At 38.9% G+C, this 15,472-nt stretch overlaps 3 protein-coding genes across 3 annotated transcripts in view; 1 reads left to right on the top strand and 2 right to left on the bottom strand.

Moving 5' to 3' along the window:
• Positions 1-1,519: 1,519 nt before the first annotated feature.
• LOC118409550 (transmembrane 6 superfamily member 1-like) lies at positions 1,520-7,534 on the bottom strand. The gene is made up of 10 exons (XM_035810652.1): positions 7,246-7,534; positions 5,992-6,089; positions 5,709-5,812; positions 5,360-5,442; positions 4,616-4,737; positions 4,146-4,247; positions 3,839-3,931; positions 3,515-3,634; positions 2,850-3,133; positions 1,520-2,810 (listed from the first exon to the last, which is right to left on the bottom strand). Exons 1-9 carry the CDS (start codon positions 7,445-7,447, stop codon positions 2,909-2,911), a joined length of 1,149 nt encoding a protein of 382 aa, XP_035666545.1. The 5' UTR covers positions 7,448-7,534; the 3' UTR covers positions 1,520-2,810; positions 2,850-2,908.
• Positions 7,535-7,695: 161 nt separating this feature from the next.
• LOC118409551 (39S ribosomal protein L24, mitochondrial-like) lies at positions 7,696-10,772 on the top strand. The gene is made up of 6 exons (XM_035810653.1): positions 7,696-7,823; positions 8,137-8,415; positions 8,894-8,989; positions 9,326-9,435; positions 9,583-9,719; positions 10,147-10,772. The coding sequence occupies exons 2-6, from the start codon at positions 8,206-8,208 to the stop codon at positions 10,284-10,286; spliced, it is 693 nt and encodes a 230-aa protein (XP_035666546.1). The 5' UTR covers positions 7,696-7,823; positions 8,137-8,205; the 3' UTR covers positions 10,287-10,772.
• A 1,405-nt stretch (positions 10,773-12,177) lies between these two features.
• LOC118409901 (SURP and G-patch domain-containing protein 1-like) overlaps positions 12,178-15,472 on the bottom strand; it is a gene marked incomplete in the record, with an annotated part of 73,317 nt that continues 70,022 nt past the window's right edge. Inside the window, 2 exon segments of the mRNA XM_035811275.1 lie at positions 12,178-14,419; positions 14,843-14,972. Coding sequence (XP_035667168.1) covers positions 14,393-14,419; positions 14,843-14,972 — 157 coding nt within the window.

The raw sequence follows: 15,472 nt of genomic DNA, 5'->3' as shown, positions 1-15,472 counted from the left end.
AGACTATTTTGCAAAAAAAGAGCAGACGGCAGGCAGCGGCCTAATCTATGGGTTTACGCCAACTTAGCTCAACGGTGTTGGTTTACATCAGCTGGGCAGTTCCAGAATGTAGGTTAGGTCGATTACGCCAAGGTACGGGTCAGTCAGTGTTTTAGCCGGTGGGAATGCATGTATCAGCAAATGTGCTGGTTGAGTTTGGCTGTGGGCTACAACCAATTGTTGATAACTCGTTGAAACGGAAGTTTTGCTGGCCGTTTTTTATTCTGGGTTCCAGATTTCGTTGATTCGATCTTTATTATACTTTCCAAGCAAAGGTGTTTACGCGTTTTTGTCGGGCGTTCTATTTTGGAGCCTGGAATCCAACGTGTTGGCAGGAAGCGTACCTCTGGGGACCAAAGCACAACGCGGCTGGATTCCAGGCTAATTTTGTGGTTTGATCAAGGAGGTTTAAAAATTTTTTAACCTCCTTGGTTTGATGGTTCCCGGAGACGAGTTCTGCCACCTTTCTTCAATGAAATTAAATTGTAGTAACGTTACGTTTGCCCCGCCCCGACGTAAGTGCTGGCAGAGACTTGGCCGGTGGACACAAAGAAACGGTACAAAATTAAAAACCCGACAAAAACGCCTAAAACACGCCAGAAACAGCCGGAGAGTAGATATTTTTCGGGGTTACGTGGCTGCAATGAATTTTACTTCCTCGGTGGCTGACAAACAACACGCTTGTACGATTCATGGTAAAATGGGGAAACGAATTGCATGTATTAGTATATAGTAGAGTGGACTAATTGCATGTATTAGTATATAGTAGAGTGGACTAATTGCATGTATTAGTATATAGTAGAGTGGACTAATTCCTCAGCTAACTGCCATCGATCGCACCACAGTCATCCCTCAGTATATATAGAGAGATGGCTGTCATGCGATATACTATAGCCCTCACTAGAACTGTGCGGCTCTAGCTGTCTTGCTGAGGGATGACTGCAGTGTGACATATGTCAGTTAGCTGAGGAATGAGTCCACTTTACATGTCCTCAATCTCAATCTCAATAGGGCACTGGACAAAGCCCTCAATTAGAGCATCATATCCAGGTGAGGTGCAGGTCCGTGCGGCCGGTGGCGTGAGGAAAAAAATAAAGTGCAAGGTGAAGGAACCAAAAAGAAACCGAAAAAAAGACTTGTGTGTGACTATGTACATGGCCACAGGACTATGTAACGTTACATAGGAAATGTTATCATATAACGTTAAACCTTCTTGGTTAGACATATAACACTCTCCACCCACATAGCCCATATATAGATACAACTCCTTGAACACATGTTTGCTGGTGCATAGACCAATTCTGTAATTCGATGTTTAAAAACTCTTTTTTCATGTGATTTTGTTTAACATCCAGGCTTTTTCCAAAATATGCACCGGCCAGCTTTCTTGTTTTACGTTTCACAGCCAAACATTTCCTATACCAAATCATGAACATGTACAAACTCAAGTACTTATGTAGATGAAATACACTACACATGATCAAGATACTAGAATGCTTTTTCATTATTAAACCAATGCTAAGAAAAAAAATGTACAACAAATTGGATATACATTTTCACACCCAAATTCACTAGGGTCACAATAATTATGAATGCTTCCTACAGTTATATATACAACCTGCCACCTTCAAATAAATTAAAGTGGATATCATTGCAAACAAAGCTAATTTAGTTTTATACTAGCTATAGAAGCTCAGAGGTTCTAGTAATCTCATGTGTTCATAGTGGATTGTATGCATAGAACAAGTGACAATGTTATCAATGACAAACAAATCAAATTTCAATCTCTTTCATTATACTTTCAGGCCATAAAATCACTGGAATTAGGTAAGTTCAAAATATTCAGCACACCACGCACATATTTCAATAATACTGCACACACAGCTCTAAGATAAAGGTTGCTTTCTAAGCTGCCATAAAAAGTTTGGATATAAGCTGTGTAAATCATATTTTTAAAAGTCATTTTTTTCAGAATGTAAGAGATGATAACTTATTAACATTATATCTTTAACTGACCACATCAATCTAATGTTTCTGATCTGAGATTTTGGATGAATGGTGCAGGCTGGTAAAAAAAAGGAACAGGAATCAAGTGATAGACCCAAAAGCACAACAAGACAAAGGGCAATTCAAATCTTGTGTGGTCTAACAATTTTAGGGTGCCCAGAGGATGTCATCCATGTACTCAAATTAATATGTATGGCCTGACGCACATTTACAGTTGGTACACGTACAGTGCTATGGATAGTTTATACTTAGTAGAATGAAATGAAACTCATTTCAAGTAACTTAATTGGCAGTCAAATTGTGTTGAGAAGTTAGACAGCTACATAATAATTATACATATTTTCAACAAACAATCTTAAACAACATGCATGTAAATTAAATCAATTAAAGTAAATTACCTCACTTAACAGTTCCTGAGATTTAAAACAATGTCTAAAGTAAAATGAGCTATTAAGAACTAGATAAGATCCCTAACAGTTGTAGAAATTCATGTGACTTTACATGTCTTGTCATAGTGGGATACAGCTAGTATGTTCTATGATTATTATTTGATGCTTACTTAATTATGTAACAGGTTCTGCCATTAGAAGTATCATAGATTATAATAAACAAGATGGAATTGCAATTGTCAGTGATTTCAGAAGTGTACTTTCCTGTGAATTACCAGAACTTTGCCAGATTTGTGTCACTTCACTTTTAACCAAAAAGCACAAAGTTTGAAGATCAAGCAGTGTTATCAAACATTGGAGATCTCGTGCAAATATGTACCAAGGAGGTTAAGTGTTTTTTTAACCTCCTTGTATGTACCAAAAGGCCTCTTTAGGGACAAACGGTGTCCATGTTTCCTACAACTTTTCGGCCATTATGAGTCCTTCTTCTTAGAAGGTGATTCTTTCACCCCGTTCACAGCTTGGTTTCTGCCTCTGGCAAAGAATGATGGGTACTTGACACAGCGATAGGCCAGGATCTGAGGTACAATGGCCAGGAAGAGGTTGATTACCCAGAATTCCAGGCTGGTGGCTTCGGGGACCCTCCGTGTGAACCGCGTACGTCCGTGGAAGGAAGACCCAATGTGGGAGAACTGAGCCTGGAACAACAATGAATGAATGAAAATTTATTTGTGTGTCTTGCACTTTTACATGCCTAGCCCATCAATACTGTGTCATATAAGTACATGTATTGATGTCTCATACATACAACATAAGAGGACAGCGGTACAAATCATAAACTAACCAAGTTATAACCAAAACTATGTAAAATATCAACAAGCTTTCTTGCAAAATAAACATCATGTTCATTGTATATATGCAAGGCAACAAATACTCAGACAACTGGATAGCTTTTGAAGATAGACAGGTGTTTCAGGAAGTATTCACTACGTTTTATCAGTGACTGAACAACTGCATCATGTGGCACTTTTATTGAACAGCCTTCGTATCTACATCAGCATGAAATCCCAGTCTGTTACCTGTGCTGCTGCTCCAGCAAACAGTAGTGCCCAGTCAGCCATCCACCCACAGCCTGGCTGGACCAGCCCATACATGGCTGCCAGGTAGTATGGGACAAAATAGAACAGGTACACTAACATCTGTAGCAGTGGGGAGAGAGAGAAAATATCAATGGGTAAAGTGAACGCTATCTTAAGGACAGAATGAATCCTGAGTACAACAAATTCACCAGTATTACGGACCTTTACCAGAGACTACAGAAGCATCAAATCTTTAAGCATTCTGGGTAGCTCTACACACCACTTTTGCAAGCTTAGGGTATATGAAAAATCACTAATCCTGACCTGTATAACTGGATATGCTGTCCTGTCCTCCAGGTAAGGCTCGTACTCCTTAGTGTATGTCTTAGTCACCTCCCATGGGCATTCCAAGACAGCCTGTAGGTTTATAAAAATGTAATACTATTGACTGTTAGGTACTGACGATGTAAATAAATGCAACATCAATTTTGAGTACTAAATAACTGCCACAGCCAAAAAAAACTGTTGACGCCTTCTCAATACTGTCTTGGGTATCTGAAGTGTGGATACTGATGTTGCATTATTAGGTGACTTTAAATTCACCTTTTATCAATTACAGTATGAAACTTACCAAGCCTCTGATGACAGAAATTGCTATGGACACCAGCAAGAACAGCATCAACAGCACATCCAGAGGTCTCTTCAACAGACTGGTCCCCTGCACCTTTTTTACCTGGAAGTGATGAAGGATCAAGAACTGTATATTTGCAGAAAAATATATGAACAACTACAGTTTTGAAACTGCATATTGAAACTGCATGTAGTTGTGCAGTACTGGGGATTAACATTGCTTAAAGTCCAAATAAGCAGTGTTGAAGCAATTCCAAATAAAGAAAAAGTTTGATAAAAAAAGAACAATACACAATGACATGTTGAATATCAATACATCATTCTAACATTGAGTTGTGAAGGTTGACAATCTCCAAGCAGAGGTTAGTGGGGAAAATTGTGACATTCACAATAAATGTGGCATATAGAATATCACAATTTCCCCCACCAACCTCTGCATGGAGGGTAGATCATGTAGATTTCTTGCTGTACCTCTTTTGTAAGTGACTGTCCGTCTGGCCTACTCTGCATGTACTTGATCCCTGCTACTACAGGCACCACCACGTACGGTATGTTCAGCAGGATCGCCGGGCGGATCTCGTTGGCAAACTTACCTGTCAATCATCATCAAGCAAAAAAGTCATCAATTGATGATTAGACCAAAAAAAGTCATAATGATGCTTTTCTTTAAATCAACTGACTGTTCTTTTGTCTGCTTATATCACTATTGACTGTTTGTTTGTTTGTTTATTTTCAAACACCTGGGTAGCCTATTCAGTTTAGAGAAACTGAATAGCCTATTCAGTTTAGAGACTGTTCAATATCTACTACTAGTAATGCAATGTCACAGGCTCAAATTCAAGGAAAACTATCAACTATAACATTACATATTATTTTTACTATGTACCATTCACAGACTCCAGAATCTTAGACGGATATGGAAGAAAGTTAACTGCTTTGGACATACTTGACAGAGTCTGTAAGGGTCTTGGAAAAGCTTTTCAAAGAAATGATTATACATTTGTATACAATATTTGTAAAAGTGATGATACTGACATATGAGAATTTTAGGATTCATGCTTGTGGCGACCATGGGTTGTTACATGTATGTCGTGGTCCATTATGCTGTTTTTCTGTTCTGTGCTGACTCACATATTGACCTTCCAATGCTAGTTCTTTATTCAATTGAAGCTCTAGTATATATAGCTAGTTAGATTATCTACAATATTCTCTCACCTATGAATGTTCCGGGCATAAAGACAATCATACTGTGGAGAAGAGAGCCCACCCAGTACAGACCCACCTCCCGGTACTGTTCACTGTGGAGAGACAAGAACTTGTAGTGACGGCGCCTAGTGAGAAACTGCAAAAAGTACGATCAACAGATAAGAAAGTGTTCAAATTCAAATGCAGGAAAGAATTTAAATGTGTTTACCAGAGACAATCTTGCAATCATCACTTTTTTGCTACAAATTACACATTTACAGATGGCAAGGTAGTACTGCACAAGTTCACTTTTATTCTTCAAATTGTAATTGGTACATTAGTATGTTACTTACTTCAATGCAATATGTCTTTTACTTACTTCCATGCGATGGCAGCCACCATCATGAGGTACATGGAGTAGTGTGCTGTAGCATCCCAGTAGGAAATCATGATACCGTAGGCTGTACCGAGGTATGGTTCACCCTGGGTGGATTCAAAGGAAAAAGCACAGTGTTTTCACGTCTCTGGTTGGCTCCTGTATCTATATGGCATACTCACAATGTTGTGAGAATGTTATAAACTTATGATAGAGAAACGGTTCTTGAGATAAAAGAATGCAGTGGTATTCATTGGAAAAACCAAGTCAGAGTCATTTTTTGTACCTCCTTCATGTAGAATTCAGTAAAGCCTGATATCATGCCATCCATCTCCAAACACAGGACCAGGTCCACCACAGAGGAGAAGGCAAAAACTGTGAACACTGTGGAGAGAGAACAATGACCAGGCTGTTACTACATGTAACGGGACTCCAATAGATGAGTCGGCTACATGATCAATGGCAAATACCTGTAACTTAACATAAGCTTGGGGAATCAGGCCCTACTTGTATGGCTAAAGCCATCAACATTTCAAAGTTTGTGCTGAGTTGCCATGGACTGTTATTAATCTATAACGCAACCATATTTGCCAATGGTATGGCCGAGTGCCCATGTTCTAACAGTTAACTGTTTTAGAACATAGACACAAGCCTGAAGATTTTTATCTTTAAATTTTTTTCTTCTTCCCCCCCCCCTTTTTTTTCCAAAGAGATTAATGTTGTTTTCCAGAGTTTTGCTTGTAAACTTAAATGGCACTGCTAACTATTGCTTACTTACATCGAACTGCGTTTGTCATTTTCGAAAAACCTGATTCTAGTTATAGAAAGTGGTTAACTACATGTTTGTTTGACACAGTTACTGATCCCCTGGAAGCCAAATGGTGTTTAAATACTGTCTAATCCCCTGGGCAATTAGCTTGCTCAGTGTGAGCCGACCAGTGGAGCGGAAAAAGTGTGGAACTATTTTATGCAAATGAGTTCATATAACGTTAGTACCACAATTTTTTCGTAGTGAGTGGTGAGTGAGTACCACACTTTTCTGCACTTCAACCCTGGGATAAAATCAAACACAGTTATTAAAGGGCTCTGATTGGCTGAGGGGTAGTGGCCATGTTCTAACAGGTGCAGACTGAACAGGTGCATAGTGTGAACTGGGGGCAACGTCCTACCGGACCACCCTTGGACTTAAGCGCTAGTTTAGAGGTGCAATAATTAACAAATCCTAAGGTTGAGAGTCACTGATCAACTCTGAACCTTTAACGTTAGTTATCTGGATATATATGCGTATTGCACAATTTTATAGATTCTCTCATAATGAGTGTGTAACTTGAGTTGGAAGTTGGAACCGTGACAGTATCAGACTTTGATTTGAAAACTCTGAAAATTTTCAAATCAAAGTCTGATGCTGTCCTCAGGTCATCCAACTCAAGTTACAGACTTTTATTGGTTGACCAACTAAATTAAATTACATGTACTAGTATATACAATCCCTGCAATGCCTGTGCATGTGGTAAGTCTATGTTATATTTGAAGATGTTACCGTAAAACCAGGGGTCCTTCTTCACCCGTTTATCCCGGATGACGAAGTAGGCGAGGGCGGGGATCCCGAGCAGGGAGGCGTACCCCGCCGCCAGGATCCCCCACGGGTTCCCGCCGATCAACCCCGAGTGGTTCACAACCCACAGGATCGGGATGGAGAGGAGAGAGATCAGGAAGACACCGGTGGCAGACGACATCGACATGGCGGGAGGAGATTCTGTGAGCTGTCGGTGGGAAAAGGCAAAGACCAGGGCAAATCTGGACCCTGATCTATGATAATGTCACCTTTGGTGCGACCTTTGAACTTTAGAACAGTATACTTTTGTATGGGGGGTTATTTATAATTGGTATTCTTTTTGTAGCAGATATAAAAGGTTGGAAAAGCTGTCAAAAATTCGGCGAATATACATATAGATATTTTAATATAATATACTGTCTGATAAAGTGTTTATATTCTGTTATACTGTTTCTTTTCTGAAATATAATGTACACTCCCCCTATTTGTGGATAAAATGTACTGTTCCAGTTACAAACATGGACAGGGACATGGCGACCTCCTTGTGACACACAGAAAAACAGGTTTTGTTCTATTTTTACGGTATTCCTTGTGCTAAAGTATGGAAGGCTTTGTTACTTACGTAGCCTAGAACCTAAGGAACGTATGAAATTATACTTTTTTAGAAGAGGATCTTGTAAAGTTACTGTAGCGCTCGAGGCGAGGTAACGTTACACCAAATCTTGGGGAGGGGGGCATGGTTTGTCTGTAGGGTTTTCGAAAATTTTGTCCTTCCTCTACGTCTATTTGTCCACTAGGCAATGGCTTATGGTGCTACACATTACCTTTTTAATCAATAATTCTAGGAATAAATTCTACTGTTTCCGTTTTTTTCAGAATCTTTGACTTAACGGTGAGCCCTTTTGTTGCATGGTCATCTGGATAAAATAACAGTTCTTCTGGAAAATGCCACGCCTGACCCAACTGCTGGCCATGGCGGCCCGTACCTGGACTAAAGAGGAGGCGGAATACGTCCCAAAATACATCAGATACGGCATGAATAAACCCGGCTCCCTCGGGCACAAGATGGCAAACTTGAACCCCAACAAACCCAGGAAGAGGGTGTGGGTAGAACCAATCAAGGATGAGAATTGGATGGTGAAAAAGGGAGATATTGTAAGTATTATCAATGTCCTTTGTATTATAAATTATTTAGTGGTAGTTTTGGTCCAATCTAGTACTCTAGACCTAGCTGTACCAGAACTAATGACACGATTGAGTAAAATGATTTAAGGTTTGAACATCTGAAATCCAGATGTGAACACTATACCACCATATGTTCCATAGAAGGAGAATGGAACAGGTACGGTGTTCATTGGTTGAATTCAGGGTATTGAATATCTCAAAGCAGGCCATATTCCAGATATTAAGGGTAATGGAGTTACAAATTTAATAGTAGTTAGTACTAGTTACAAATAACTGTCCTAGTCTCATAATATCTTTGTAATGCAGTTTCACAAGCAGACTCTAGGTGGCTCTTTTGTCACATGGAAAAATTGACACTGTCACTGATGTGCTTTTGAACTGCACTGTTATCCACATTTTCCAGAGGTTATCATGTGTTTGCAGAATCTTCTTGTACATATTTTCACAGGTCCAGATCCTAAGAGGTCGTGACGAAGGGAAACAGGGAAAAGTTGTCCAAATCATCAGGGAAAGGAACTGGGTTGTGGTGGAAGGACTCAACTGTGTAAGTCTGTGGTCTAGACTTAACTTCTGTAACCTTTATGTTCAGTGAGTGCTTCTTGACATGTAACTCCTTTTTTCCATGCATGACATTGACAAGAATGTACAAAAGACATCAGCAGAAACCTGTCATTTTTAAAATATATTCTAAGACCCTATCTTTGAAACATGGGACTTGGTACTAAATCTCTTACTGTGGATCCTAAACAAGTTACACTTACATGTAGCATGATGTAGGCCTTTATTTTGCTTTCACAAGTTTCAGGGTATACATGTATGTACAGTCCATTCTTGAATGGACAGCCATGACCATTAGCCATGACCATTTCTGTGTATTCAGCATTATAGGTACATTGGGAAGAACCCAGCTAAAGACTTCCCAGGGCAGATGGTGAGAAGTGAAGCTCCACTCATGTACAGGGAAGTCGCACTGATTGATCCATCAGACAAGTGAGATCTCTTCTTCTGCAAGTTTTCCTTATCTAGTGAATATTACTTGGTTAGAGATCACCTTTACTTTTGTTCATCTGATTTGGAAAAGCTGTTCGGACATCCTCACAACTGAGAAATCGAGAAATCTTTTGTGTCCCCCACTAGTGAACCAGCAGAGGTAGAGTGGAGGTTTACAGAGGATGGAGAGAAGGTGAGAGTGTCCACACGGACGCGACGCATCATCCCTGTCCCACCTGAGGCAACCGCTAGAGAGGATGGGATCGTACCCGAGGCCTACAAAGGTGAGTTGTTGTGTGTTCATCATTGAGGTAGCCGCTTAGCGCAAAAGAACGTGTGTCCAGGTTATGATTACTTAGTTTGGTACAGGGCTGTCTCCAGGACCTGTCCTTCTGTCCCAGGACAGAAATTTGCTAGTTGGGAAGGAAAAAAAATTCACTGTCTGTCCCAAAAATCAGAACTTTGTGACACAAATTTGATGCAAATATTCTTTGTTAGGCCTGGAATGAAAGACTTGAGACAGAACAAACAAAACAAGGAAAACAAATCAGGTGAAATTGTGGTTGGATGTTCAATGAAATTTATCTTTATAAGATTTTTTAAACTGTGTAATGATAAACAACATTGTTGAACTTGGCTTGAATTATTCCATATGGTGGGACCTCTAAACTTAAGTGTGTTGTTTTTGACAAGATTTTGTTTTAATTTCAGAAACTGCTAAAGACACACTCTCCGAGGAAGCAACTCGAAGGACATATGTCCCATCACTGGCTTCATTCGAGGATGAAATTTTGACTCATGTAGGAATAGAGAAACCAGAAAAGAATCCTGTTAGAGTTTTCTGGTACTGACATATATATTTTGTTAAAGTGGAAGCTGCGATACACAGGTCGTCAGTTGCATGCATTTCTAGTGTGCATGACAGATTTCTTTTCCAGTATTGAAGCCAAGACATTCCAAAGCTTTGCCTTCAGGTTAAGAGCTGCACATTAACAACACCCATCTCTGTCATGGGCTGGCTTTGAAGATCTTGGCAAATATATAGTGCTGTCTTATTGTGAATGTTACATGTATGTACCCTGAAGCAAAATGCAAGAGAATGATAGAGAATTTGTGGACTAAAGCCTGTCAATAGCCAAGCATTTTGTAATAAAGTTAGTAAGATAATACATATTTACTGTTCAAAAGTCAATGTTGTTTTAATGGACATTTGAGATATGTAACATTAGATCTCAGGAGTATTAGTGTTGCACATACAATGAACATACACGTTCAACATGTAATGGCATTCATTGCCTAACATATGATGTGTGAATAAAAAAGTATGTCAAGCCTTACTAATTGATTATCTTGCATTTTTTGCCATAGGTGTAAACTAATTTAAAAGTGTCTTTCCTCAAAAATTCCAGCATGGGGGCATGCTTGGAATAAAAGCCAGAACCCACAAGTCAAACCGAACCACATGCCACTATGAAACAAATGGTCAAATAACATCATTATCAAATTATGTTAGCAGCAAAACATGTCATGGCTATGCATGTGCCACTGATTTCTGGAAGTTGTAGGGAGTAAATAGGAACCTAGAGTTAGATCTACGCTGCCAGGTTTCGTTACAGCACAGATAAGCAAGACACAGCATGACAATGGCTAGGTTTACACATGGGTACTCAAGTCGACTGGGAGTGAACCCCACCGGAGTCTGACTCAAGAGCGACCCGTTTACATGGCCATAAAGTGACCTGCAATACCCTGCTGCACCAGCGCTGTGACAAACACACATGCCTCCCTTTGAATCATGACCAACTTGAACAACATGGTGCCCAAAGTTTTAATAGATATTGAAAACGTATGCCCTAATGAATAAGTAATTATCAAATTTGTGCCAAGGGCACTGATTTTCATATGACCTCTAACCTGAGCATTGGATAACTCACCAGGAGGTGACTTGGGGTCGACTCAAAACTTGAGACTTGCCCAGAGAACTAGTGAAAGATGAGGAATACCAAAAACTAAAAGTGAATCATGATGATGCAGGTGATACAGGAATGACAAAAGCTGAAGACAAATTAGAAAAGAGGGTGGTACTTTAATCCATCTGATAAAGAACTCTCTGCATTACAGTCTGAAGACTACAGGGTGAAGAACTTACTGTTCAAAAGGTCCCCCAAATATCTGATACCGGTAATCTGCTTGGCACAGGTGTAGAATGAGTGTCCAAAGGATGTCATCCATAAAATTAAACCATCCTTATTTCATGTATCAGATCAATGTCTTTATATATGTGGCCAAATTTGCAGCAGACATTATGAAGTCACTGTCTCATGTCATGTGTCATAGTCAACATCAGTCATGTAGGTACTACTAGTAACCTGTTTCTGCACCCGGTTCATGCTCAGCCCAACTAACCACAAGTCGTGTTGGAGAGTCATAATGCCATGATGTAATTTTGAGTCTTTCAATTTACTAAACATCTTTTTACTCATCATCAATCATCGATTTACCAATCTTTGATCTATCAATCATCAGTTGATAAATGGAACACCCCATCATTTTCATCCTTTATAACTACTAAGAAGATTTAAAAAAACACATTATGCCAAATAGCAACTACTCAACTGAATATGATTTTGAAAGTTGCCTGAATAATTGCTATTTGGCGTATCTTATTACCTGGATGTCTAACCTTTATTGATGTAAAGCGCACGCTAGTTTGCCAGATGAGTGAAAACTAGACACAAAAGGTCTGACACAACAACTTTATTTTGAAGTCCAAAAATTTCAGACAAAATGCTTTAACAAAAGTTTGACATGCATGGGTATCATTTATTTTTCAGCAAGAGGCAAAAATGTAAAAATTCTTATAACATGTCAACAAAATGCTAACTTGCAATCTTAATGAGGAGACATTAAAAAATCTAATCAATCAAGAATTATTGAGTTAATGAGCTTACATATGGAGGCTTATCAAGGCTTTAAGAAAATACATTGGGTCATGAAAGGGTAGCAAGCCATAAGACAAACAGTGTATGACCAAGAATGTGGGTTTGATGAAAAATTAATCTTACATTTACTAAAAAAAGGATTCAAGGGAAAGGGGTATATTCAGTCTTCCTTCTGGAAAAGCAAGAAATATTGAAACAACCTATTCCAACTTTTTCTTTCAGTTTGTATTCTGTATTAAGTATTCAAGAAAATAGCTGCAGTAGACGAGAGTCTAGTTTAGTGTTTCTTTCAACATTTGAAAAAAGCAATTTGGCAAGTCATTCCTGCAAGGCAACACTTGTAACTTGTGTACAGCCCAGGCCACCTTAACTTTTATGACTGGACCCAATGTAGATGGCATGCACTGGAGAGAAGTCTGATTCAGTACAATTTTTTGCACCCCTTATATACATATACATTGTATTCTGCAACAAGTCTTTCTAGACAAGCATTCAATAGTATATTGTGATGTTCAAAAACGCAAGACAGTGGCTGACATGTACGATACCAATATCTGCATGCCACTGTCTCTGCTGCCAACTGCTTACAATCACATAATGATGTCTTGTTTGTTTTAAATTTAATGTTGACTAATCAAGCAGAATTGAAACAGAAAGGACACTGTTCTGCACGAGTGTGAAGCATGGAGATAGACTGAGAATATGGTAATTAAAACACCAAGAATAAAGGACTACCAAAGACATACTGTACATGTAAGACTACTACTGTAACAGAGTCTGACACCTTTTTTGAGCCTTGTAGATTCTAAGTAAAGTGAATCTATATTATATGATGTAGCTGTCTCAACTGTATACATGGATTTCAGTACCACTGGCATGAAGACTGTCAGTTCTGTTTCAGATTCAGTTGAAAGCAATCCTGTGCCTCAGGTATCTTAGCACAATGTGTGTCAATCTTTACAATGTAATACTCATACACATACAGCCTAAATCTTGTTTACATGTCTACAAAGTGCACTTTACACCATACATACATTGTCAAACAGAACTACATTTATGTCCATTTACACCCGGTGCCTTACCGTTACCTTTAACATGTGTCCTATGACTTGTTTTAGTTAACAGTTTAATGGAGATGACATCGTAATGCTAAAAAAGTGCTACACAATTTTTGTTAATCTGATATGTCACAGAAAATGCTGAGCCGTTTTAGACTACTAGCTACATGTACATTATATGGCAACATTTTGGAAAATGGAGACTGCCCATTTTGAGAGACAGTATTACACACACTCAGATGAAATGAAACATTCTGTTTCCCTTACAAAGATGCGTTTTTACGATTCAAATGTTCTGATTTAAAGTAAAAAGGCTTACAAAATGGGGGCTAAGACCTCAGATTTTACAACACTCAATACATACTGGTAGCTAGGGTACAATGCATCAGCTGCTGATCATTTCCTACATAACTTTCTTACACCACAAAAAAATTTCTAAAATCAGTACTCAATGACACAATCCACCAGATCTGCTACCAGTACATGTACATAATGTCTGATACAGTAGATAGATGCATACAACGTCAGAAATCTGTTATACGTCAATAATAGCTTTCCCATCTCCCAACAATACAAAATTTGTGGCGAAAACCATCTATGTGCACTTGATATTATTCTGTATAATGTTTACACTAAGAATTAAGTTCCCCAGGTGCTACATTGTCCATGTACCTATAGCCAATCTCACATTAGTTCATCAATTCAAGTTGTCATAAACAGTACATGTAGAATGAGATCAAGAGAATCCAACATTTTATCCTGGCATATTTTGACAAAGACTAAGTCTTGTGATATGCCACATTCAAAATTTTTAATATGATTTTAGTCCAAACTATCATCAGTGTATACGTAGTCCCTATACAGATCCTGCAGTAAGTTCCATGCATCTCCCCCCAGAGTTTACAGATACAAACATTTTCTTGATGTACCAAAATCAACATCTTCTCCTCCTCAGCTTCAGTAGTACGGCCGTCGGGGGTTATTCTGTAATCAAACACACAGAAGTTAATTTAGTTGATGGTTGAGAATGTCATAATTTACAATGTACATGCCTGAAAGAAAATCATTTTCTGTTGATCACATTGTTGGTGTTTTCTGGTGCACACACAGCCATTACAGAATCAACCTCACCTCACCTCACCTAGTCCCATCCTGGTAAAAGCTAACTTGAGGTAAAGTTCACTTGCCAGTACTTTGTGCCATAGCATCATTGTGATACTAGTAGTGCTATGCACAAAATGTTTGCACATACTGTTATAGAATAATATCCTAAAACAATTGAGCTATGATTCTATTTAATGCAAAAAGGCATGCTCCAACATGGTAGCAGACACAGTGGCAATGTTACCTGAAAATGCTGTATATCAAAAATGAACTCCAGATCTGAAGAAAGATGCCCATACTCACCAGAGGGTTTGGTCTGAACCTGTAGGCTAACATCATACGTTTGCGGAAGGCTTCATACTCATCGTCTTCTTTAGAGAGTTCGGATGGTTTGTCCACTCCCAACCCGGCATTCTCGATAGCCTGTTGGCCTCTGTTTGAAATTGAAAACTGAGGTTAAAATTGTGCTTAAGGCAATCTCCATTTCCCTCGGGCCACACAGATCACTGCAGCAGGAGGCTAGTCCACTGGTAGTGGGATAGATGTGGTCAACTACCATATTCTTTCTTTTTTAGTGCTTTGTGTTACACGCCCAAGTTTATCCTTGTTTCTTCACCACTCATCTACTGGTTTTCAAAAGGATGTTGAAATGACCACAAGGATTTGAAATTTGGTGAATTTCAATAAAAGGTGTCATGCGATATAATTGTTTCCCAAAATTTGAGTCTTGGATCAGTTCTTATTTCTGGGTGGGGGACCATGATATTCTTTCTTGTTAATGCCTTGTGTTACATGCATGCCTGTAGGCAGGGTTTTTCCAAGTTTATCCTTGTTTTTTTCACCATTTATCTACTGGTTTTCTAAAGGATGTTGAAATGACCACAATGACTTGAAATTTTGTCAATATCAATAAAAGGCTTCATACTATATATT

The sequence above is a fragment of the Branchiostoma floridae genome, chromosome 2 (genome assembly GCF_000003815.2).
Source record: "Branchiostoma floridae strain S238N-H82 chromosome 2, Bfl_VNyyK, whole genome shotgun sequence".
NCBI lineage: Eukaryota > Metazoa > Chordata > Leptocardii > Amphioxiformes > Branchiostomatidae > Branchiostoma > Branchiostoma floridae.
This window is presented reverse-complemented; position numbering and strand designations above follow the sequence as displayed.